At 35.9% G+C, this 26,694-nt stretch overlaps 2 protein-coding genes and 1 long non-coding RNA gene across 3 annotated transcripts in view; 1 reads left to right on the top strand and 2 right to left on the bottom strand.

Moving 5' to 3' along the window:
- Positions 1–979, bottom strand: part of LOC123880055 — a 13,581-nt gene extending 12,602 nt beyond the window's left edge. Inside the window, exon 1 of the long non-coding RNA XR_006799154.1 lies at positions 771–979. This is a non-coding gene — a long non-coding RNA (uncharacterized LOC123880055). The remainder of the gene's footprint in view (positions 1–770) is intronic.
- Positions 1–21,670, top strand: part of LOC123880054 (leucine-rich repeat-containing G-protein coupled receptor 4-like) — a 25,001-nt gene extending 3,331 nt beyond the window's left edge. Inside the window, exons 2-8 of the mRNA XM_045927942.1 lie at positions 12,764–12,932; positions 13,409–13,615; positions 14,275–14,463; positions 16,304–16,531; positions 17,039–17,260; positions 17,382–17,580; positions 19,310–21,670. Coding sequence (XP_045783898.1) covers positions 12,764–12,932; positions 13,409–13,615; positions 14,275–14,463; positions 16,304–16,531; positions 17,039–17,260; positions 17,382–17,580; positions 19,310–19,734 — 1,639 coding nt within the window. The 3' untranslated portion in view covers positions 19,735–21,670. The remainder of the gene's footprint in view (positions 1–12,763; positions 12,933–13,408; positions 13,616–14,274; positions 14,464–16,303; positions 16,532–17,038; positions 17,261–17,381; positions 17,581–19,309) is intronic.
- Positions 21,671–23,243: 1,573 nt separating this feature from the next.
- Positions 23,244–25,921, bottom strand: LOC123880046. The gene is made up of 3 exons (XM_045927933.1): positions 25,706–25,921; positions 24,957–25,576; positions 23,244–24,144 (listed from the first exon to the last, which is right to left on the bottom strand). The coding sequence occupies exons 2-3, from the start codon at positions 25,093–25,095 to the stop codon at positions 23,741–23,743; spliced, it is 543 nt and encodes a 180-aa protein (XP_045783889.1). The 5' UTR covers positions 25,096–25,576; positions 25,706–25,921; the 3' UTR covers positions 23,244–23,740.
- Between the last annotated feature and the right edge of the window lie 773 nt (positions 25,922–26,694).

Here is a 26,694-nt window from a genome sequence, read left to right on the forward strand (position 1 = left end):
AATTATTAAATTAATATTAACCTTCTATATTGGAGGTTAACAAATGTCAATACAAACACCTATTAATTATATTATAACTGCATTCCATACTCTTCCTGTATTATGGCTATTTCTACTGATTTTAAATATAAAATATAAATATACCTACAAGCTGTGATAGCCTAGTGGTTAGGAGTTAGAACGTCCGCCTTCTAATCGGAGGTCGGGGGTTCGATCCCGGGCACGCATCTCTAACTTTTAGAAATGATGTGCGTTTTAAGTAATTAAATATCACTTGCTTTAACGATGAGGAAACCAACACGACCATTTTATTTTACGGAGTTATGGATTTTGGAGTGTTTTAAACAATAAACACTTAATTAGTGAGATGGACTATGGCCAAAACCCTTCACATTCTCAGAGGAGACTCGTGCTCAGTAGTACTTCGGCGATGATGCTGATGATGATGATGACATGTTACCACTAAAATGCTGCAAAGACTAAATAATCCAAAAATGTAGCTAAATAACTAAAACAAATCGTTAAATTCAAATTCAAATTGGCTTCATAAGTGACATTAAAATACAGTCTTTTTATTTTTTTATCTTTTAAAAGGAGATCTTGAAGATGAAAGTTGAAAACTATTGTTGAAAAGATACTGAGTTTTGGAGCGCTACTACCCCTACATTGATGAAGCATGAAGGCGGGGTAGGCGCGCCGCAGGCAAGAGCCTCCGCTCATGTTTTTCAGATGTTTTCACAATATGCAATTGTACTATCAACGCTTGCAACAAAATATTTATTGTGCTACTTTTTATCATAGCTGGCAATCCAGTACTTGAATGGTACTTTATAATCAATCCTACTGTTAGGAAGATGTAGACGATTTTTGCTTTAATTTTCGATTAATAGTGAAGTTGTGACGGTTGTGTGCTTAATACGTAATTCTATATTACGATAGTGTGCAAAGCGCAAAGCTTTCATACAAAAGTGATCCCATCAGTTTTCTACGGTATTTGAATTTCTATGGAATTATCTAACGGATTCTGACATTTTGATAGATTCCTAATATAAAAACTGTCATGATCATAGACATACTAGTTTTCGCTAATATACTATCTCTATGGTCATAATGTCATTCGTTTGCGTGCCCCGTGTTTTTTTGACAGTATTTGCAACTTTTTTATCCTGAGGTAATTTTATGAGATATTTTCTTATTTCAGATTCTCAGAAAGTAAAATAAAAACGTGATTTGTTTATAAATATTGCACAGTTCCAATCGGTTACACATGTTTATTTCTTTACCACGGATTTATTAAAAAGCACGTTCTCAAAATTCTCTCGTTAGAGAGATGTTTAGATTCTGCTTTACGTAGATATTATGTCAGTTTATCAGGTTTCCTGGTTTTCCTTTTATTTATATTATATACTCGTAGGTAAATTAGCTGACTACACCCAGCCCATGTGAATTTTTGAAAATCTGTGAGTGGGTGGAATACCCAAGAATCGTATAATACGTACTTAAATTCTGCTCAAAAGTTAAAAATCAATTTTTGGGGATATAACTTTAAAATGACATACTTTCACACAAACTTTGATCCCCTATTTAATTCTCTTGGAGAGCAATTTCTGAAAATCCTGAACCATGTGTTTTGTTGATTTCTAACCAAAATATAAATTTTCATAGTTAAAGGTATAAACCGGCCAAGCGCAACACAGACGCGCGCACCGAGGGTTCCGTACCACAGTCGTATTTTCTCGACATTTTTCACGATAAATCAAAAACTATTGTGCACAAAAATAAATAAAAATCTTTTATAGAATATGCAGGTAAACCCTTTTCATATGATACCCCACTTGGTATAATAATCTTACTTTGAAGGTTGAAAATACTAATTATTTGTTCATGAACACATTTTAATTTTTTTTGATGTAACCACAAATTCACGGTTTTCGGATTTTTCCCTTAGCTGTGCTATAAGACCTACCTACCAACGAAATTTCACTATTTTAGGTCAACGGGAAGTACCTCATAGATTTCTTGACAGACACGACAGACAGACAACGAAGTGATCCGTTTTTTTTTGAGGTACGGAACCCTAAAATTGATTGACTTTCATACAAACTTTCATTCCCTGTTTAACCCCCCTTAGGGATGGAATTTCCTAGAATCCCTTCTTATTCGCTTGCGTCATAAATTGAAATTTCTGTTATTTCGAGTTTCCAACCCCTGCGGTTTTTGCTGTCTTCAAGTCTTTTTAACCCCCGACCTAAAAAGAGGGGTGTTATTAGTTTGACGTGTGTATCTGTGTATCTGTCTGTGGCATCATAGCTCCTAAACTAATGAACCGATTTTAATTTAATTTTTTTTTTTGTTTGAAAGGTGGCTTGATCGAGAGTGTTCTTTGCTATAATCCAAGACAATCGGTTTAGCCGTTTGAAAGTTATCAGCTTTTCTAGTTACTGTAACCTTCACTTGTCGGGGGTGTTATAAATTTTTAATTTACACTTGTTATAAATATAAATATTACGTGAGACAAATAAAATGTTATTTTAAGACATACATTACACGTGAATATTAAAGTGGGGTATTTATTATAAAGTGGTTCTTTATCGATGCATTTACTAACCAATGTAGCTTCTCATCGCCGTCTAAAGGTCACAATTATCTCTCTTCGGTCATCTCTTAATCTACAAAAACATAAACATACGTTCTATCGATCTATTTGTATACCTTAGTAGGTATGTTTAAAGCGAGGAAGTATTATGAACTGTATATTATATGACATAACATTAGAACATAGTAAAAATTATTTTAAAATCTGGAACTGGTACCTATTTTTTTTAAAGAATATTAGCCATTTTAATCATGACTAACATTCCCCTTTCCCCTCCAACTAAGCGTAAAGCTTGTTCTAGGAGTGGGTACGACAATAGTGCAACGGGTGGTTTGAACCGCTAACCTTTCGGACGCTCCTATAACCGCTGAGCTATTGAGGCTATTTTGAGAGTATCTTAAATGTTTTACAAGCTTTTCAAGTTTAAGACATGACAGTTAACATATAGAGCATATATAGAGCAAATATGGCGAGTGCGTTCTCAAAATGTATGCACTTTATTATAAGTAATTAGATTTATAAGTAACAAGTGTAAATTAAAAATTTATAACACCTCCGACGATCCAAAGTATTTGATTTAAATTTTTTTCCAAAACATCATTTTCAAATAAATAATTATGTATTTAGGCAACGTCCATCTTGACAGCTTGACATTTGTCTATTGACATAATATTATGAACCTAACGGTTATCTAACCTTCTTTTCTACAAGAAAACTAGAAAAGAGCTGATAACTCTTAAACGGCCGAACCAATTTTTTTAGATTATAGCTAAGAACACTCTCGATCAAAGCCACCTTTCAAACAAAAAAAACTAAATTAAAATCGGTTCATTCGTTTAGGCGCTACGATGCTACAGACAGATACACAGATACACAGATACACAGATACACAGACACACAGATACACAGATACACAGATACACACGTCAAACTTATAACACCCCTCTTTTTGGGTCGGGGGTTAAAAATCCTCAATCGCACTGTCGAAGTTTTTATGCACTGTAGGTTTATTATAAGAAAATCTGTTAATAATAATAATAATAATCCTCCGCCCGGTACAAATATGTATTTATGTAAATGTATATGTAGGTTTATTTATTTTTAACCGACTTCCAAAAAAGGAGGAGGTTCTCAATTCGTCGGGATCTTTTTTTTTTTTATTTTTTATGTATGTTCCCCGATTACTCAAAGAGCCCTGGACCGATTTGGAAAATTTTTTTTTTGTTTGAAAGGGTATACTGTGCAGGTGGTCCCATATAAATTTGGTGAAGATCTGATGAATATCTTCGGAGATGGAGAACAGAACTCCTCAATGGATAAGAGCAAATTGCTCGCGATCAGTGTAATAGCTTAGTAAACAGTAGGGTTTTAACTGGGCATAGCATATTATAGTACAGTGGGGCCACTAAAAATTGTGAAATAAAAAATTTTCAAAAGAAAAATAAAACCGACTTCAAAAACCAAAAACACTAAAAAGTAGAAAATAATTTTTGTTTAGCTACACATGTAATGTACCTAGGTATGAAGTCGGGCGAGCTTCACTCTTGGATTTCTAATTTTGTTTTAATATGCTCGCTCGACTTCATACCTAGGTACATTACATGTGTAGCTAAACAAAAATTATTTTCTACTTTTTAGTGTTTTTGGTTTTTGAAGTCGGTTTTATTTTTCTTTTGAAATTTTTTTTTATGTATGTAAGTATATTATATTCCCCTTGGCTTTTATATATATCTATTTTGTAACCGGGCGTGAGAGTAAGTTATATAGATAATAATAATAATAATAATCTTTTTATTTCAAGCTACTATGGCTCAATTTGTTAGTATACAGACACTTAAAAACCTAATGTTAGTACCTTAAACTATATTCGTGGCAACAGACAGAAATAATTACAAAGGTGGCCTCACCAACACTTTAACAATGTATTTAAGCATTGGTGAGTCCATCTTGCTCGCAAACATGTTCAGGATGCTGTTGGAACCTGAGCGCAGTCTTTTCAGCAGTGATGCTGACTTCTTCCGCATTATTGCAAAGAAGTCATCAGTCATAAAGAAGTTATAGTAACTGTCAGGAATTCAGTTTCGACACGGCGTGTCTCTACTCTCTACCTCGTGATCACACACAAATGAGTGATGAATTTTAGTTACATATATATTATATACTAGCTGTGCCCGAGACTTCGTTCGCGTGGAATAGTGAATTTTCGGGCAGCATTCCTTATGGCAGCGGCGCGGCTCTCAGCGCGCTTTTATATAGCCACGGACGCTCAGGCGCGAGGCGTGTAGTACGTACTCTGTACGTTAAAAATGTTCGCCGTGATTCTTTAACAGGGCTCTCTCCGTCACTCGCTTCCACTCGTTTCATACAATCGTAGTTCCAATTTCATTTGAATATTAAGCAACCAAAGTTCATGAAATTTTGCAGACATATTCTAGAAACTAATATTTGTGTCTGTGGTGTTTTAGATTTTTCTAAAAATATGTAGTTTTAAAATTACAGGGGCTCCAAGATTTGTATGAAAATTTTAAGACCGCGTAACTTTGAAACCGAATATTTTAACAGAAATCTGGAAAACCACAGACATAGATATTAGTTTCTAGAATATGTCTGCAAAATTTCATGGACTTAGGTTGCTTAATATTCAAATGAAATTGGAACTACGATTGTATGAAACGAGTGGAAACGAGTGACGGAGAGAGCCCTCTTAAATTGACATAACTTTTTTATTTATGAACTGATTGACATGAAATAAACACTAAATGTTAAGTGAAGCTTACAATGATATATTAGTGAAAATCGTATCTAAATCGAATAAGCCGTTTCTGACACACAGACAAACAGACAAACAGACAAAAAAAAAATTAATTACAATTTCGGGTTCGGCATCGATATAATAACAACCCCTGCTACTTTTTTTTATATATTTCCATTGTACAGACACCACTTTTCTACAATTTTATTATATGTATAGACTATACTATAGTAAGTAGGTCAATTATTAAGTTAGTTGCGGGATGCCTATGTATGATTAAGGGTCGTTACGTGGAGCAACTTACACGTAAGTTATAATGAGTTTAATAACGTGATTCCTGATTAATTTGGATACTTTGACAACCTTTTTAAAACCCGAGGGGTGTTATAAGTTTGACGTGTGTATCTGTCTGTGGTATCGTAGCTCCTGAAATAATGAACCGATTCTGATTTAGTTTTTTTTGCTTGAAAGGTGGCTTGATCGAGAGTGTTTTTAGCTATAATCGAAGAAAATCAGTTCAGCCTTTTGAAAGTTATTAGCTATTTTCTAGTTTTCTTATAGATATTTTTGTGTCGGGGGTTTTTTAAATTTTGAGTTATGCTCACTTTAATTATTTACGCAACTATTGTTCACAGAAGAGTAAGTATATATTTTACTTATTCACTTGGGCTGATGGCATTTTCAGATGGCAATATTTTTCCCTAACCTAACGGTTTTTCTGTAAAGATACGGTGTGGGTACTATACTCTATGAAATATAAAAACATTGTTTATCGATATATTATGTAGTACACACTCCAGTTATTTTCCCTGGCACAAATAGATAGGAAAAGAAATAACTAGGTAATTGTATAACTACAAAAAATGTATTGTGATTTTTACCTTCACTAACTGATTTATCCCGGCTTCACACGATGGCCGCGTATAACTTGGTGTGGTAGATGTTAAAACTGCGTTGAAATCTACCAAGAAGTTTTGATATTATGAGCGACTTTACTGACAAACAGTTGAAATCAAAGAGCTCCCACGAGATTTTTTAAAACCTAAATCCACGCGGACGAAGTCGCGGATATTCTTGGTACGAGTGAAAAACTTAACTGAAGAAGCGGCAAGAAAATCGTGTGACAATCGTGTACCAGTTTCAGTTACGATGAGCTAATAACGTACTAAAACTGCCGCCATCCTTAGCAGCAATAGCAGCATCTATAGGTCATTAAATTATACTTTTTTTAAACCCACAAATGATAACAATATGAGTGCTAAAAATATCTTCACACTTCGATAACAATACAAAAATAGGTTTAACTTCATGTATTAAATTTACACCATCATCATCCATTTGATAATAAATTGATAAAGGTTTATTCTATTTAGTAAGTGTCAACTTTTTTTAGGTTTTTAAAAATCCCGTAGGAACTCTTTGATTTTCCGGGATAAAAGTCTTCTATGACAAGTCAGTTTACGGTAGTACTTATGTAAGTTACCGCTGTAAAGGGTGTCATATAAATCAGTTAAACGGATATGCTTTTAGATCCCCATGGGAGCTCTTTGATTTTCCGAGGTAAAAAGTAGCCTATGACCTTAAAAAAGCGTTCAAATAGAATACATGCATTCCCAAGTATCTGTTCACACGACAACGCTTTTTTAACGCGTGCAACGTTTAAACCACCAACGCCGGGTTTTAACGCAACGCTTTTATAATGCTCGTGTTAATTAGGGCTAAGTTCATTTATAGTCAACTATAGTAATTAATATAAGTTCATAATGAGCCTCGATAGCGCAACGGTTGAGGAGCGGATTAAATTTCGCAAGGTCGGCGGTTCTAAACCCACCAGTTGCACTATTGTCGTACCCAGTCCTGGAACAAGCTTTATGCTTAATTGGAGGAGAAAGGGGAGTATTGGTCATGATTAGCATTTCAAAAAAATAAAAATAAATTAATGCTGCTCTCTTTTAGGACTATACGAATTTCGGCATTCCTGAATTTCAAAAATCTTTTCTGAGCGGATGTCTACGTCAATAGCTATCTGCAGCCGAATTTCAGCCCGATCTGTCCAGTAGTTTAAGCTGATAGATCAGTCAGTTAGTCACCATTTCCTTTTATATATTTAGGTTATTTATATAAAGAAATATATTTTCGCTGCGCGCCATTGCCAATGTGTCAATGTAGGTCTCAGTGGCCAGTACAACCGACTACCGAGTCGGACAGGCCCGAGCCTAGCGCTGAGTTTAATTGGTCCCGTTTTGTAATTTAATTACCCTTTGGCCTAAGCCAGCGACAATTATGAATCGTTCTCGACTGCGGCCATACATGTGCCACAGCGTGTACCTACTCATTTCCTCCTTTCCTCGTTACAAATATTTGAAATGAAATGTATTTCTTTCACGTAGAACAACCTGTGTCACTTATATTATGTTATACTAGCCAATTTATAATAGCTATGATGCCCGCGACTTCGTCCGCGTGGATTTAGGTTTCCGAAATCCCGTGGAAACTCTTGATTTTCCGGGGTAAAAATAGGCTATGTGCTAATCCAGGATAATATCTACCTCCATTCAAAATTTCAGCCAAATCCGTCTTGTGGTTTTTGCGTGAAGGAGTAACAAACGTACACACACACACATACACACAAACTTTCGCCTTTATAATATTAGTGTGAAGTGTGATAGTGTAATTACTGATTAGTGTGATGTAACTATCACCGGTCTGAAAGCAAACATTCTACTGAGAATTTAATTTACATTACATTTTTAACCCCCGACCCAAAAAGAGGGGTGTTATAAGTTTGACGTGTGTATCTGTGTATCTGTGTGTCTGTGTATCTGTGTATCTGTCTGTGGCATCGTAGCGCCTAAATTAATGAACCGATTTTAATTTACTTTTTTTTTTGCAAGGTGGCTTGATCGAGAGTGTTCTTAGCTATAATCCAAAAAAATTGGTTCAGCCGTTTAAAAGTTATCAGCTCTTTTCTAGTTTTCTTGTAGAAAAGATGGTTAGGTAACCGTTAGGTTCATAATATTTTGTCAATTGACAAATCAACGTCCATCTTGACAATGTCAATTGTCAAGATGGACGTTGCCTTGACATAATTATTTATTTGAAAATGATGTTTGGGAAAACTCAGATACTTTGGATCGAAGGCGCGGAATAGTCCAAGAAAATCGGTTCAGCCGTTTGAAAGTTATCAGCTCTTTTCTAGTTACTGTAACCTTCACTTGTCGGGGGTGTTATAAATTTTTAATTTACACTTGTTATTGCAAGATTGACGTCAATCTTCCATATCTATGCAATCTTCATCATCATCATCATGATCAACCCATCGCCAGCTCACTACTGAGCATGAGTCTCCTCTCAGTAAGAGAAGGGTTTCATAGTCCATCATCCTGGCCAAGTGCGAATTGGCAGACTTCACACATCTTTGAGAATTTTATGGAATACTCTCAGGCATGCACGTTTCCTCACGATATTTTCCTTTACCGTTAAAGCTAGTGATTTTTTTAACCGATTTAAAAAAGGAGGAGGTTCTCAATTCATCGAAATCATTTTTTTTAACCCCCGACCCAAAAAGAGGGGTGTTATAAGTTTGATGTGTGTATCTGTGTATCTGTCTGTGGCATCGTAGCGCCTAAACGAATGAACCGATTTTAATTTACTTTTTTTTTTGTTTGAAAGGTGGCTTGATCGAGAGTGTTCTTAGCTATAATCCAAAAAAATTGGTTCAGCCGTTTAAGAGTTATCAGCTCTTTTCTAGTTTTCTTGTAGAAAAGAAGGTTAGATAACCGTTAGGTTCATAATATTATGTCAATTGACAAATGTCAAGCTGTCAAGATGGACGTTGCCTTGATACATAATGATTTATTTGAAAATGATGTTTTGGAAAACTCAGATACTTTGGATCGTAGGCGCGGAATAGTCCAAGAAAATCGGTTCAGCCGTTTGAAAGTTATGAGGTCTTTTCTAGTTAGTGCAACCTTCACTTGTCGCGGGTGTTATAAATTTTTAATTTACACTTGTTATGTTTGTTCCCCGATTACTCGAAGACGCCTAGACCGATTTGGATTTTTTTTTGTTTGAAAGGGTATTTCCAGGTGATCCCATATAAAATTCGCGAAGATCCGATGAATATTTTCGGAGATGGAGATTAGAACTCCTCAATAAATAAGAGTAAATTGCTCGCGATCAGTGTAATGAATACTTAGCTTAGTAAACAGTGGGAGTTTAACTAGGCATAGTCATAGATATGTAGGCATAGCATATTTTATTACGGTAAATTATTAATTACATATTTTATTTTATCACTTAAAATTGTGAAATATTTTTTTTTTTTTCAAAAAATGACCGACTTCAATAACCACAAACACTAAAAAGTAAAAAATAATACTTTTAGTGTTTGTGGTTATTGAAGTCGCAAGAAAATGGCGGGCATGTAGGTAGGCCAGGCTCCATACTAAAATATTCAAACCCCTTTTTTAGAAATTTACTCAGTATTTGGTTGCTAATTTCCTGGTCGCTTATCATATTATGGATAATAGTTAAGGCAATCAATTCAGGCTCGTTTCAATCGCATTTATATTTCATTAAAAAAGTATTTTTACTTCTCTGGGGTTAAATCCGCGCTAAAAGACATAACAGAGAACAAATGCCTTATTAATTAGTGATGGCATAAGACAATTTTATTTTTACCTATCATTCATCATCATAAAAATAAAAAGGCAAGTATGAGTTAGACTTGCGCACCTAGGAGGGTTCCGTAGTTTTAAAAATTATCCTTTACTTAACTAGGCAATTGTTTCAACCGCCTCAAAAACAATTCTGTAAATATTTAGAATTTTTCCATGGTATTAGCATGTGTAAAGAATTTGTACACTTTACATAATTTCAATAATTTAAAATACGACTGTCCTGTAATAAAGCTACCATAAAATTATAGCCCGTGTCACTCGCGATGATGTAAGGATTCGAACAACTTACATCTAAATCTGTTTAGGTATTCAGAAGTTGTGGTGGAATAAAAAACTTACACACAAACAAGAACTTTAAAAATATTACACCCCTTTTTTGGGCAGTCATGTAATACGGGGTGAGAGTTTGCTGAGGTTTAAACAAAAAATGGGTTAAAGACTTGGATGACTACTTTTACTTCCTTCATGTATCGCTTTATCTTATCACTCAACCTCACCTTGTACGCACGCGCATCTTAGTACACTTTTCCATTTTTCTATATTGAGCTGAAACATGGACTTTAACAGGGGTCTCTCCGTCACTCGCTTCATACAATCGTAGTTCCAATTTCATTTGAATATTAAGCAACCAAAGTCCGTGAAATTTTGCAGACATATTCTAGAAACTCATATCTATGTCTGTGGAGTTTTAGATTTTTCTAAAAATATGTAGTTTTAAAATTACAGGCGTTCAAAGATTTGTATATAAATTTTTAAGACCGCGTAACTTTGAAACCGAATATTTTAACAGAAATCTGGAAAACCACAGACATAGATATTAGTTTCTAAAATATGTCTGCAAAATTTCATGGACTTTGGTTGCTTAATATTCATATGAAATTGGAACTACGTTTGTATGAAGCGAGTGACGGAGAGTCTGGAAAAAAATAAACGCCTTCAATGTGGTGCTGGAGGCGAATATTTAATATCACTTGGATTGAGCACAGAATCAACGTCTTCATTTCAAAAACGCTAGGCGTAAAAGCTCGACTATCTACCACCTTTCTGAGAAAATTACTCTAGAACTTCGGTCATATAGCCAGAAATGATGCAACAATACCTAACACGAAATATCGAATACAAGAGGCCACGCGGACGTAGCCCGAGATGTTGGACGGACCAGGTAAAGAAAGCACTTGACCTGGCATCTACTGTGCTTACAGGCTACGTTGGGAAAATGTCATCAATAGTGTGCTATCAGAAAGAAGCTACGATCTTCGGAAATGAGGGGGCGACGCAAGTTGGATGAGTATCGCTTATCATCATGGTGTGCTTTAACATTTTGTGGAATTGCAATTTGCAAAATTGATGCAACGTCAGAAACTTAGTAGTGCGTGCGCGCCGTCCATGCGACCATTTGGCGCCGCCCCTACAACGATAACCCCGGCACATTGACCCCGCGTGTGTGTTTACTAATGTGCACAATAATACTAGTCGCCTTGCACTTGCACCTGCTTGCGTGATTTTTCCGTGTTTCCAACACTATAGCACTTATAGGCGTTTGTAACAACTATAATAGATCACGAAATCCGTTCGTTCTAAACCATGCGGCTGAAGCCGTGGCCATCATCTAGTAATTCAATAATTAAAAATGATATTTTTAGAGTTCCAATATCTAGAGAAAAAAAGGGACCTTTATAGGATCACTTCGTAATCTGTCTATCTGTCGTGCCTATCAAGACCCGTCAATGGGATCAAAACCCATAGGGTACTTGACCTTGAATCATAAAATTTGGTCGGTAGAAATTTCCTGAAAGCACAACTAAAGCCAAAAATCCGAAAATCACAGATTTATAATAATAAAATCAAAAAAAGTATTATTTCTTGTGGGATGGTAAGAAACCACAGAAATCCAAATAAATACATAAGAAACCCATAAGTGCGCGAGTTGCAATTGAACGGTTTTCACCTGCCATCGGCAAAGCCAAAAGTCTATGTATGTATGTATCTATGTGTGTTCCAGCGTAGCGCCTAAACTACTTGGCCGATTTTCACTGGATTCGTTGCTATGGTCCGGGTGACATAGGCTACATTTTATACTAACAAAATCGTTCAGACAGATCACATCCAAAAAATGGGGCTCTCCAAATTTTTTTGTGCTATTGTATCAAATGTCAAATGAAAAAAGAAAAATACTGAGTTCATAATTTTTTTTTTTTTTTTTGATATTTCTAGGCTATCTGCAATCAGTCATTTGCCGACTATAATCAGATTATATGAGTGCGTATAAATATAATTAATATACCATAATATTAAAATTATACCAAGCGACAGAAACGCAATTTCACTATATATTATAGAAGATGAACATAACGCCCGCGGCTACTCCCGCGTAGATGTAGGTTTTTAAAAATCCTCTAGAAACTTTTTTATTTTCCAGGACATAAATTAGCCTATCAATAGTAGCCCGTACCTGGAATGCAAGGTATCTGTTTAACATTTAGACTGATGATTCTTCAAAAATCCTGTGCGACTACCACGATTTAGGAATGGAATTCCTTACAGCATCAGGGTTGAGGAGTTGGGTCCTCAAGTTTAACGACATAGTTAACGTATAGAGTTTAGATATAGTTTTATAGCTATACACACCTATATACAGACCTAAGTAATTAAACTTCTTTTCCAAAAAACGCGATGTTCATAGTTTATTTCAAAACTATAAGCCAAATGATAAAAATCATTGTCCTTTTATAGTGAACTAAAGGAGAGCGTTTTCACGAAGCTGGACTTACTCGACTACTTCAGCTTGGCCGACAACTCATTCACGGAAATGCCAAGGCACGTGCTTCGCCATATGCCGCACGTCAAGACCCTCGACTTCTGCAGGAATAAGATTACTAAATTGACAGAGGAAGACTTTAAAGTAAGTACAGGTTTTTCTCCTTTAGGCCATGGAAAAATGTAATCGAAAATCGCACGCCGACTTCTGCTCAAATACATATGTACTGTATGGACGCTATAATGCAAATGATGAAGAAAATTTTAGAGCGTGAATTCTGTTCAATTTGCTGTTTGTTAAAAAATTTGATAAGTGATTGCTGTATCTACCGGTCCTTTAACAGTAACGGAAAAAAATCATAAGGAAACCTACATGCATGAGAGTTATCCATAATGTTCTCAAGGGTGTGTGAAGTCTGCTAATACGCACTTGGCCAGGGTGGTGGACTATGGCCTAAACCCTTTTCACTCTGAGAAGAGACCCGTGCTCAGTACTGAGCCGGCGATGGGCTGAGGACGATAATGATTTTGAGAAATTGGGAAATTGTGGGAAAATTGCATTGAATTACCTACATAAAAATCTCAAAATTTTATCTAACTTGACACTATATCTTATTATAGGATATTCAAGAACTGGAGCATCTAGTAGTGGCCGACAATCAAATATCCAAGATCGAGAAGCACGCAATACCGAAGGGCTTAAAGCATGTTCATTTGGGAATCAATAAATTGAGCTCTTTAAATGGAGCTCTTAGGGATCTTGATGATTTAGAGTGGATTTTCATTAATGCTAATAATTTAAAATCTATCGACAATGAACTGCCTGTGGTAAGTACATGACTATGAACTACAGCTGTTATAAAAAAACTGTTGAAACACTTTGAAATATTTTGAAAAATTTCTTATTTGTAGTCATAGCGGCAACAGAAATACACATTCTGTGAAAATTTCAACTCTCTTCCTATTCAAGCGATATAGCCAGCTGCACGGCTCAAAATAATATTACTATAGAACGACATTACCTCTTGTATACATAATAATTATATTCGGTGATAAATTATACTATTTTTAACTTATGAATGTTTGTGGATATTGAAGTCGGTTTTTTTTGAAAAAATTTCATTTTACAATTTTTAGTGCCCCCACTTTATTAAATTATGCTACGCCAGGCTAAAAACCTACTGTTTAATAAGCTATTACATGGATAGCGAGCAAGCATATAATACTCTTATGCATTGAGGAGCTCTGTTGTCCATTTCCCAAGATATTCATCAGATGGCCCCAAAACCCAATCTGAAATGGGGCCAACCCTCTGAAGTCTGAGGTGGGGCCACACCTCTGAAGTATGACCTACCAAACAAAAACAGAATTATCAAAATCGTTGTTTTCATTGGAACTATAACAATATATCTAGAATATTGGAACCCTAAACATATTATAACTTTAGATCAAAATAATGATTACGATGTACCCATTTAAAATTTCAGAAAGCCAAAAGGATCACGCTGATACACGCTGCTCATAATGAATTGCAAACTTTGCCTCAAGATTTGCAGCAAATGCCGTCTTTAGAAGCTATGTTTTTCTATGACAATCATATCAAATCACTCGACGGAGCGTTGCAGAAATCGAAGAGGCTTACGAGGATAGGCTTGTCATTTAATAAAATTGAAAGTGTAAGTTGTTATTGTATGGCTGCAAATACACCTGTAGGTAAATTTTACTCATGTAAGTAGCTTACATGATTAACATACGAATTTACTATTGTTTAACACTCTTTTAAGTTTCATTTAAAAGTTCATTCTAGTAAAGGTCTTTGAAGATTTTGGCCTACCTAATAGTGCGCCATTTTTCTTTTTAGGGCTCCGTACCTCAAAAGGAAAAACGGAACCCTTATAGGATTACTTTGTTGTCTGTCTGTCTGACTATCTGTCTGTCTGACTATCTGTCTGTCTGTCGGTCTGTCCATCTGCCCATCTGTCCGCCTGTCCGTATGTCGTGTCTGTCAAGAAAACCTATTGGGTACTTCCCGTTGACCTAGAATCATGTTTGGCAGGTAGGTAAGTCTTATAGCACAAGTAAAGGAAAAATCTGGAAACCGTGAATTTGTGCCTACATCACAAAAAAAAGTCTGTTTAAATTTTCAAGGTAAGAGAACTATTACCAAGTGGAGTATCACATAAATTAAATGCTCTTTACCTGTAGGTACATTATAAAACAGATTTATTTTTATGCATAATAGTTTTTGATTTATCGTGGAATATGTCGGAAAAAATACCCGTGTACGGAACTCTGGGTACGCCAGTCTGACTCGCACTTGGCTGATTTTTTTTTTCAAAATAGCGGCGTCGCATAAAATCTGTACTATTCAATAGCTGACTGACATCATTAGTGCAACAGTCTAGCCACCAGTACAATATAGTTCATATCTTGGAAAGTGACACTTTGGAAGATTTTGTGTTATACAATACTGCTTTGTACCTATTGATGCATTGACTTATTATATTAGTAGGATAATTGTTGCCAGCTATTGATTAATGTAGGTTTTATACATGATCACTGTTTTGAAAAAAAGAAAATTGCGAACATGTAGATTGTAGGTAGGCATGCATACTAAAATATTCAAATCCCTTTGTTGTTAATTAATTACGTAAGCTACTTACGTGAGTAAAACTTACAGATGCAAACGCAGCCTATGTTTTACTTGGCAAGAGTTCAATTGAAATGTCTTTGTCTAACTGTACAAACTGTAATGTCACTTTTTTGAATTCATTTGTTTTTTATTTCCTCGTAAATGGGAGAAAAGTATAACTTGTAAAGCCGGCTCTACACTCGCACGTGAAGTCGTGCCGTTTTTTCACGTCGTGAATGTATGCCGCGATCCACGCGTGAACTGTGTCCCTCCACACTCGCAATCTTCGCAGTCTTGTTCGTGACGTAGACGATGCGTTCACGTTCGCGCGCCGCAAACCCTTTGTCGCGGACCAAAAACCGACACTGATCGGGGAAAGGCGCGAAGCGCGAACGCAAAGGCGTGAACAACATCTACACTCGTGATTCGCAGTTGTCGTGTCATTGTCGGTTTTTGGTCCACGACAAGCGGCGCAAACGTGAACGCATTGTCAACGTCACGAACAAGACTGTGAAGACTGCGAGTGTGGAGGGACACAGTTCACGCGTGGATCGCGGCATACATTCACGGCGTGAAATAACGGCGCGACTTCACGTGCGAATGTAGAGCCAGCTTAAGATTATGCAAGTCTCGGCCAAGACATGAACTAACAGATACTTAGTCAGTTAGTAGGATTACTCATCCTTCCAATATTGCTCGACCGTAATCCGGTCTGGATAGTAATGCACTAGATACTAGGTATTGATCAGTTATGTTATATGTTGTTGCAAATTTTTTATCTCAAGGAGCGTGACTGCAGTATTTGCCTGGAGCGCTAAGTTTACACCTGGTAATAAATGAATATGAATATGAATTTGTAAGAAAATGTTTATCTATTTTTACAGTTAGCTGAAGATGAGTTTGCTGAAACAGAAATATTATCTGAATTGGATATGGCATACAACCAACTTAGGATCCTAAATGGCTCTCTAAGAAGTCTGAAATCTCTGCGCTATTTAAATTTAACTCATAACTCCCTCACTGAGTTCTCCTTACAAGAAATTAAAGGACTCAAGCGCTTATCTGTAATAGATCTCTCTTACAACAAAATAAGCAGCGTAACTGGAAATATGGTAAATTATTTTTTTATGTTATTCACGCAACTCATCTAATCTAGCTGTTAATGAGGTATTGCATAAAGCTGAATCTATAATGCTTACCCTATGGCAAAAATAAATTCATGTACCTACTTCTTGAGATATTTTGACTCTATTAAACTATTAGTTTATAAGGAGAAAAAATTATAGGAACTTAAAATTAATAAAGAAAATTTTGTACGAGATATTATATACTGCCGCGCTTAATAGCCTACGATCACCGCGATTAAAAGCCTCATCAGGTGACAGAAGGGCTGGCTCATGTTTTGTGCAACGGATTAGTCTGGATGTCCTGCGCGAAAAAGCAGCCAGTATTCTTGGCACCATTCCAGGCGGACATTATTTGTATAGTAATTAGATAAGGCTAGCTTGAAGTTTTATTGTAATATTTTCAATAAAACCACATAAAAAAAAAAGAAAAACAACCGTCGTTTCTGCAGCCTACGTCCCATCAACTATGCATTTACATTTAACATGTTACAGAATCTTGTGGATGTTGAAACACGAGTATTGGAGTTGCGTTTGGACCATAATTATATTCTTAACTTGGGCGGAGCACTGATGGGTCTTCGTGGTCTGTTGACATTGAATTTGAGCAATAACCAGATCCAAAAAATATCACCTGATGATCTTATAGGCCTAGAAGATTTGAGACTACTGGATGTATCTCACAACCACATCACAACTTTGGAGGAAACCTCGAAGGTTTGTTGTAGTAGCGATGATGTGGACACATTTTGGCTTGCGAGCATTTGCGAATCACAAATTAATGCTTGCGAATACACACCTTGTTTTCTTATTGCAACTTGTATTAAATTTCTTCCAGACGTTTTTGCCGTCGCTTGAGGAATTGATCGCTCACCATAATAATATTACGATTTTGGACAAAGATTTTCATGGCCTGCCTTCGCTCTGCAAAGCCGATCTATCCTATAATAAGATTCAATCAGTGAATTTTGAAGTTGTTTCCAAATCAAGATGTACGATCAATGGAGTGCCCAGTATATTAAAGATTTATCTTCAAGGTTGGTTCAGTCTTCTCTCAATACTACATTTATTTCCGATTTTATTTTTATATGTGCGCACTGTACAGTGTCACTTTCTAGTGATTTAAATGATGTTTTGTATTTTTGTGTTGTTGAATTGCGAATGTACATTGTATTGTTTTATTTTGTATCTGCTGTTGCGAAATTTTGTTATATTTGCATACCTTAATGTATACACAAGCATGATTTATAATGTAACAACCAACAAACACTTTTACAATTTATAAATTCGCCTTATTAATTTGCTACAGATATAGTGGAGTCAATGGAGGCTTTTCGTCGGAAGTCCTCAGAAACAGCTCTGATTTTGATGAACTTGCGAGTTTAATCACAAAGTCGTTGCTTGGTACCTACATTATCAATTTACCACCGAAAATCCCAAATCCTTACGGCTTAGTAGCTGTACCTTGCAGCATCAGGATTGAGGAGTTGGGACCCGAATTAAATGGTATCGCTCGGTACCTAAAATTATATACTTATCACCAGCAACAGTTCCTGAATCCCTTTAGTTTAGGAGTGCTATACCTTGCATCACCAGGGAAGAAGAGTTGGAACTTGGAGTCTAATCATGAAGTCGTAGCCTGGTGCTTACAATATTAATTTACTATAAATAGTTCCCGAATCAGCATATCTTATTCAAAATATTTACGGGTTGAATAAAAAGCCAACTCCTTTTTGGAAGTCGGCATAAAATATAACTCACTAAAACATATCTTTGAAAACGAAATATTTGATACGTACTTTCAAAAAATATACATTAGCAGACGTAAACAAACATGACTTTTTTATTCAACTTAAATAGATTTTTTGTGCCAGAAACCATCTCGGGGATCCTCAAAACACCTCACCAAAGTTCCATTAGTACAATCTGATCAGTGGTTTAGCAGCGCATAGAATACAAACATATTTTTTTGAAAATTTAAGCGTTTTAAGAAAATTTTCCCTTGTGCTTTTATTTTATCGTTTCTTTAGCTAATTTTCAACTTATTACAGAGTTTTGTACTTTACTTTACCACTTTCTTTAGAGATAATGTGCAGGACAAAATATTCAGGTAACTTAAAAAAATAGCATTTTTGCCAAAGTAACCAAATAGAAATTATGAAACTGGTGCAGTTTCGGAACCCTAACTGGAGAACCTATGAGGAATATTTTTATTTCACTACTTACTAAGTAGTTAGTTACTACTAGTTATTATCTAGTTAATTGGGATGTCTGCCACTTAGAAACAATAAAAAGTTGGCAATATGCTTTAATTTTTCAAAATTAATTTTATAAGAAACAAATACGTATTTTTTCTGAAAACTATCAATAAATCAAAATCGGGCCCATAAATTGCCCATAGGTATTTGGAGGCCACTTGATAGCATTTGACTTCCTCTGGTAACTCTCAAAGAGAAGGTAATGTTTTACTGGACATCATGTATAAAATATATCATCATACATGTGGATTAAAAAATATTACAAATTATTTCCCCGCTTCAAAACTTTCCTGATTTTAAATAGTATTTAAAAGACAAAAATTAAAAAAAAAACATCAAAATCGAATTTCTGAGGACTTCCTAAGATTGGCTGTTTTACGGCTTCATTGACTCCACTCCACTAATAAGTAATATTATTGTTTGAGAGAATTAATAGAGATTGTGACGATTTAATTGCTGGCTGTTCTACTATGTAGTTGTTTATTACTTACTAATGTCGGTGTTTCAGATAATCCCGTGTTATGCGACGAGCGAATGTACGAGTTAATCACGATACTAGGAAGCTTGAACGCGCGAGTTAGCGGCGTATCAACGTGCGTTGCTACGCAAACTTCGGCGCCCGTTCTGATGCGAGCGCTCAATGATATAGTCCCCGCTACTCCCGTAATCGTCGTCACACAACTAGGCCCTGGAGTCCAAATCGTGGAAGGGCGAGAAGTAGTACCATCTCAGCTCGCGTATCAACGAGTGGGCGCGCTAATCGGGCACATCATACCCGAGAGCGACGGCGGTCTGGTGCTGGTAGACCCTCCAGTAACGCTGCCTCCAGAAAACACCAATGTGGTTGTCAAATGGCCGGATGAAAGGAGAGAAAAATCTCACCCTCTCGCGGATCACCTGCGTCTACGTGATCTGAACTCCTCGCCACAGTGAAAGAGTGTCCAGTGCCGGCTCCGCACGCCGACATCTAAGAACTGAGTGCTTCGCCTTACAAAATAATATGCTGCCTTTGACGTAAACTAGGGCAGAGTGTCTTCTGATATGTTTGGATGTATAGTTTGCACACAATTATTAGCCTTCGCCATGTATATAGGAGTCATAATTCGAGGCGTCCTTAACATTTGGAATCGTTTAACACGACGAGCGATGCACATACCTAAGATTATACCTAAGCATAGAATATTGAACATGAACGTGTAGATAAATGATTTATTGCCGATGTTTGTTTGTGTGATTGTGTTTCCGATGTATTCGTAGCAAGTTAATTTGATTACTTATGTCGTCTATTAGGCCTGTTTTATGCCGGAGCGGAGCAACAACGTGCGACAATTATGCATAATAAATATGGCAACATTAATTTTGGGGTCTTAACCAGAATGCGTAGTTTATTTTATGGCGAGACATAGTGCTGTAGAATCGTAAAATTATGGTGCGATAGTTTATCGACTACATATTTATTCTTGCTACGTTTTAAATGATTGTGCCATGCGGCCCTGTGACTTGTTGTAGCATGCCGCAATGTTGCATTTTGCTTGTTTTGGCGTAAATGAAGTTTTAGAATAATATTAATAAACAAAAAATTAGTGTCTCAAGGTTTATTTCGTGTAGAAAAGCGTCGCACTCTTCAACTATTCTAATAACATCACAAAATACTGTATAAATCGTAAAAGTTGTACCTAAAATAATTTATGTAATGTATATTATTAATTTTATTATTATAGAATAAAGATGTTAGTGTAATTTATATTGGTAATTAACATATTATGTAGGGGAAAAATAAAATATAATTATTATGGAATACAGGCTCACTATAAAATTTTGAGGTGTTTGATAAGAGTTGAAAGTTTGTAGGTGATGATTTTTCTGTGACGCCTGATTATACTTTTTAAAAGAAATAGCAATGCCAAGTGCTGACTTGTTTTCAAGTTAAAAATTGTGACAACGGAGCAACCTAAGTTTATCTGCAACAAATTGTATTCCGACAGAATCGTCTGGACTACATTAGATTAGATAGTTTTTTTGTAGTTTGCGATATTATATTGTTATTATTATTATTTATCATAGACTAAGCATCTTTCGCTGATACGTCTATATCGAAGTGCTTCGAGTTTTCCAAATGTTTGTCCAGTTTATTCTTGAACTGGTTAACAGAGCTTGAGGTAACCACACCCTTGGGCAATTTATTCCATAGGTATATGAACAACTCTCTTGGTCAGAACGTATTTTAATCTATTTGACGATGCCAATTGATAATTAATTTGTAGCTTCATATCATGCCCCCCTTAGTCTAGGATTGCTCCTTCCTGTAAACATGCTCTCAAAATTTGGGACATTATAATAATTATTTAGGATTCTCTATGTTTCAATTAAATCGCCTCTTTCTCGCCTGCTTTGAGGGCTGAATTCAAGCTTTGTAAGTCTTTGTTACTAGGGAATTTTTTTAGTTCCCTAGGCAACTTATTGGCTCGCCTCTGTGCCCTTTACAACAATTCTATAGCTATGCTTAACCTTAAAAACTTTAAGCTTTTATTAAGCACTTCCACAAAGTGTAGACTAATAGGTTATATTACTAGGACAGAAATAAATATCTTGCTTCTGAACATTATGTACCTGTTACCTACCATGATACCTACCATTAGGTTATGAGGTTGAAAACAATTTCGTATTTTTTTACTGTCGATAAACACGCGTTTTATGTATTTCTTCCAATTACTTGTATACCAATACCCTACATACGTAACAGTTACTCCTTTACCTATAATCGAAACTTGAAAAAGCCAAATATATTAATTGTTTGTAGCTATAATTGCCACTGTATGGAGATAAATAAGGATTGTAGTTGTTGTTTGGAATAAATAATACAAAAAGAGACGTCGTTTTCCTTAAAAATTATTCTTATCTCAGTTTTAAGAAATAGGTAAGTACCTACATGTTCCTCAGTATTAAGCATCGATTTTGGAACACTTTTAGTAGTCAACATGTTGTCAATAGCTGTGGTAAGCCTGAGCGTAGCAAAAAATTCGTAAGTCTATGGGTAAGCTAATGAAAGTTAAAACTAAAGTTACGAGGCTTCCAAACGCGCCGTCTGAAAAGAAGCCCGCGATAAACTCAGCCGGTTATTGTTTTTACTATCACAATTTCACTTAATTAAAACTTATTAGAACTATTAAAGCTGAAAAGGCAACTCATTCCCAAGCTTTTGTATTGTAAGTTGGTCAGTGGTAATTATCGTGAACACCTTCCACAAACGTACCTATTATACTTACCATCTTACCATTATGTTATTTTAATACTAGCTGATGCCCGCAACTTCGCCGGTTGGCCTCAGATTTTTAAAAATCTCGTATGAACTCTTAGATTTTCCGGGATGAAAAGTAGTCTATCTGTTGCTCTATAATATGGGTAGCAAAATCATAAAAACTCTCTTAAACTAATGTTACCTGTCGCATTGTCGGCTGTCGCCATCGTTAGTAGCCAAATGGTGTGAAGCTTGTGTAATAGACTACAGGCCCATGCCCAAAAAATTTATGGGTCATATGAACCACCAGGTGACGCATACAGGACGATATAAGAGCATAAAATAATAAGATTCAGCACTATGCCGTCACTTGTAAGCTGTCCAACAGAGTGCTGGTGAGAATTGAAAAGTGCAGGTAGAGTGAGTACATTTTGGTCATATATTTTTGTACGGCATTTTTACCATCGATAGATCCATGAAAAATAATAAGAAAGCGCGCAGTGCCGTAAAAAAATGGTGCGCCACAAATTCAGTAATTTTTTTTTGATTTTCTGACAATTTCCAGGGTAAAATTGGTCATTTCATTCTGTACGGCATTAGTTTCATACTGTTTCTATACAGCCTCTAATCCATTATTCCGCAACGCCGTACAAAAATCATGCGACAAGGGGAAAAAATTGAGGGTAGCAACCCCTTCTCTTTCCGTGGTCCGGGGGGTGATTGGAAAAAAAAGGCAGCGAGAATGGAGAGGAACAAAAAAGAAACCTACTCAAAAGTAGTTTAAATAAGTAGTGCGAGTTTCCCTCCACTCCCAAAGCCTCAGAGCCCTCAGACATATCAAAAAAACCAAACTACATACTCACAGCCTAAGCAAACTACACAGACAAAGACAGAAATTTCACACAATGATATTGTAAATAACTCTAAGCTTTTAGGAGCCATAGTAAACACTTTGGTTACAATAGGGAACTCTAATAATATTAAGACTACTAATCAAATCAAAGAAACATTTTTAGAACATTTAAGTAAAATATAATGGGTTCTCACCTAACTATTGTGCAGCATAATATCCAAAGTATTAACAATAAGAAACCCTTGGTTAAAACATTTTTGGAACAACATAATATTGATATTTTGCTATTAAATGAGACCTGGCAAAAAAATACAAGTAATCCTATTAGATTTAAAATAAAGTTTTTATTTATTACAACACACGGCTATCTTTTTTCAATATTATCCTAGCTAATCTTGGAAATATATAGCTTTAAAGTTTTCTGTTAGACAAAGAGCGCGCTACTGAAGTGTGACATCACAAGACAGTAGCTACATACAATTTTCATAAAAAATTGGTTTTAGAAAGATACAACCAAGTAGCATACATGCTACTACATATAATAATGAATATCAATAATTTTTGGCAACAATCAAATGACCAATTTAAATCAAAGTAGGGAGCAGTGTTATTTTAAAAATTAAAACTTGAGTGAAACTTTTTTGTCTTAAAATTAGCAATATTTTAAGTATCATAAAATAGTAAGTATAAAGCAAAGAATCAACATAAAGTTTTTGTACAAGTTGGCTGTGGCTAGTTACCGCTTGATCGACAAAGGCCTACTGCCAAGCAATTTAGTGTTCCGGTAATTTGAGGATAAACTTATTATCCCCTTCCAAGTTAGTTAGCATCCACCTAAGATTGCATCCTTAACACTGTTGAGTATGACCTCTACTTTGCAGATAGTGCTGAAGGAATGATTCAGCAATATCTGCTAAGTGATTCAGTACATTGGTTCTGTTGTTATCCGCCTCTATTCTTCTGCCTTCATTCGCCACCCGTCGTTCCTCCAATTGAAGACGGCGCTGTTCAATAGCCGCGAACTCCCTAGCTGCTCGATCGAACGGCGTTAGCGTCCGCCTTCGACGCGCACCCTCACGTCGTCGGTGAGGAGATGGCTGCAGTGATGGAGGTGGGGTGAGGCTCGGCGTGTAGGTGTGTGATGTGTCAGGAGCTGTTGGCTGGTCTTGGTTAATGGGAGAACGTGTGGGCGAGGGAATTACTAATAATGGAAGTGGCGGAGATGCAGGCGGTTGTGAGGTAACATCCCTTCCTGCAAATTCATAATTACATTCTATAAATATCCTATACTACTTATAGTTTTTATCTAATTTTTATCTACATAGAACAGCCTGTATAGTGAATAAGTCCGGTAACGAGCTGGCTAGCATCGCCTCGGTGCCGAGCGCCACAAATACCTACCTAATGTTCGTGCGCTGTGCAACCGAGTAGGTACCCTTCCTTGCATAATATAATATTATCTTATACCGACATAATATGGTAGTGAGTGTACTGAGTAGTCTCACCCGTATATCATACAGTTAATTTTTAGAGGAATGTGCAGCGCCCAGACAAGTCGCCAAGACTTCAGGGCGCTAAGAATTCAATGTAAATAGTTTTAGAATATTGTAAATACAATAAATAAAAATAAATAAATCAATCAAATTTATATATTTCAACAATGTGCCTTATAAAAACAAGCAAATTATTAAAATAGAAAAAAAAACCTGACTGCTTGTATAAATATAATAGGTAGTGTTTTCATACAAAATTTTATAGGTGAGGAGATCAATCAGTCAGTCAGTCAGTCACACAGGAAACAATGTGCATTAACTTATTTTGTTATACTATAAAACTAACACTATTAACACATACCATTTTCAACACCATCACTGATTCCAGGTACAGCTGGAGGGGGATATTATAAGACGTTATGTATCTACCAGATTTATATTATTATAATAGTTGATACTAATGAGAGAGTGAGTTCTATTAAGTACAGACTTGTGGAGCAACCCCACATCCATCTATTATTTTTTATATTATACTATGGTAACTAGTCAATTAAGATCTAATTATACTTACTAACATCAAATCCTTGTTCTTCTATCTCCTCATGCCCCTCCACAGCCAATACTCCAATAATTCCTAACAGCCTTGTTTCCAAAATAGTTAGATTCAGTCCTCTACCACCTACTAGGGCCACCACCAGTGCCGCTAGCATGGCGCCGAATCATGAGTGCCTTTTTTTTTTGTTTTCCACTTCCAGTCCGCCCATACCTTCAATTTAAGTTATAGTTTAAGCACAGTGTGTTATTAGGTAGTTAATAACAGCTATTTTAAATTGAAGTTTATATAAAATATGTACAAAGCACAGTATATCAATAAATCCCCTTTTCTATTTTTCTGGAGTATTAATTACCCCACCACCAATCGAGTTTAATAGGTTGCCCAACTCTTGCCATAAACGGTCGGCTCTTAATCGGCCTTGAGCACCAGGCTGAGGTTTGGACAAATCCCCGTGGCTGAAATATGAGTTACAGACTCAGTCACTCATTGTTTACAGTACTCATAAGCACCATACGCCTGTATAGGATTTCAACTTTCTTATACAATATGACGTATTGAACAAATATTTTAACTTCCCATGTATTCCAAAAGAGCCGAAAACTGCTCACCATTAGCCCGTGCTCTTGGTTCCATTTCTACACGAGAAAATAAAAACATTTTGTCAGATAATTGTATTTAACAATTTCGTATTCCTTAATTGCCTAGATGAAATCATAGGTATACATATTGATTGTTTTATAACATAAAAGCACTATTTTACTTACCCAGAAATATTGTGTAACAAAATTTAAAATTAATTAGGTTGAACTAAGTACTAAAAACTTCGAATTTTGATGATACATACAAATTTGTTGTTGTTGATAAATACAAGATACAAGTGATTGCAAGTGATTTGACGTTTGACGTTTCATAACGAAAGACCATAGACAAAAGTTATTTTTTATCGAAAAGACTAATGGAATAGGTGATCGCTAATCGCAGGTAACTTTGTCTAGCAGTCGAACGTCGCTTTCGTTAAAGCGATAGCGAATAAGAAATGGAATCGCTCAGAATCGAATGCCGTTTGTCTAGGCCCTCAGGACTCGTTTCTTGCTCGTCGCGTACCGGTTACCGACCAATAGCGTCACTAGTAGCTATGTGTGCGATACGCTATTGTGATCAATGCAGTGAATGTTTTTAAAAACATTCCCAATGGAGGTCATATTTGGAGATAGCTATTTGGATTTGGTCATATTTTCTTTTGCGTGGGAATTAGGTAGGTTAGATAGCCCGGACTTACTTATCTATCTTTTATTGATATCTACCTAGGTATTTACTGTTACAATTTAGGAATAGGTACAGGTGTTTTACCTAGCTTAGATTCTAAAATACCTATTTGATGCTTGCGTTTTTAACTTTTTTTGGTTTGCACCTTGTACGGAATCAAACCCGAGAATCACAGATCACTATATACCAGCCGAGAATGGTCTGGTCATATTGCAAACAATATGACCAACCTGACCAAACCAATGATACAGGACACAAAATATTATCTATTTCTGAATAAAAACTTCGGTTGACTTTGAAAAAACATGAAAATGTGCTTAGAGACTAATTAAAAATTAATTACTAATACGTATTTAATTTCTTCAATATGTAAAATCACAAAATATACAGTAAAATCAGGAAAATTTATTGTTTACGATGACGGCTCCATCTGTGTCATTTGGCTAGACTATCGAACTACGAGGACACAGTTCTGCCATTTATATCA

Source organism: Maniola jurtina, chromosome Z (genome assembly GCF_905333055.1).
Source record: "Maniola jurtina chromosome Z, ilManJurt1.1, whole genome shotgun sequence".
Lineage (NCBI taxonomy): Eukaryota > Metazoa > Arthropoda > Insecta > Lepidoptera > Nymphalidae > Maniola > Maniola jurtina.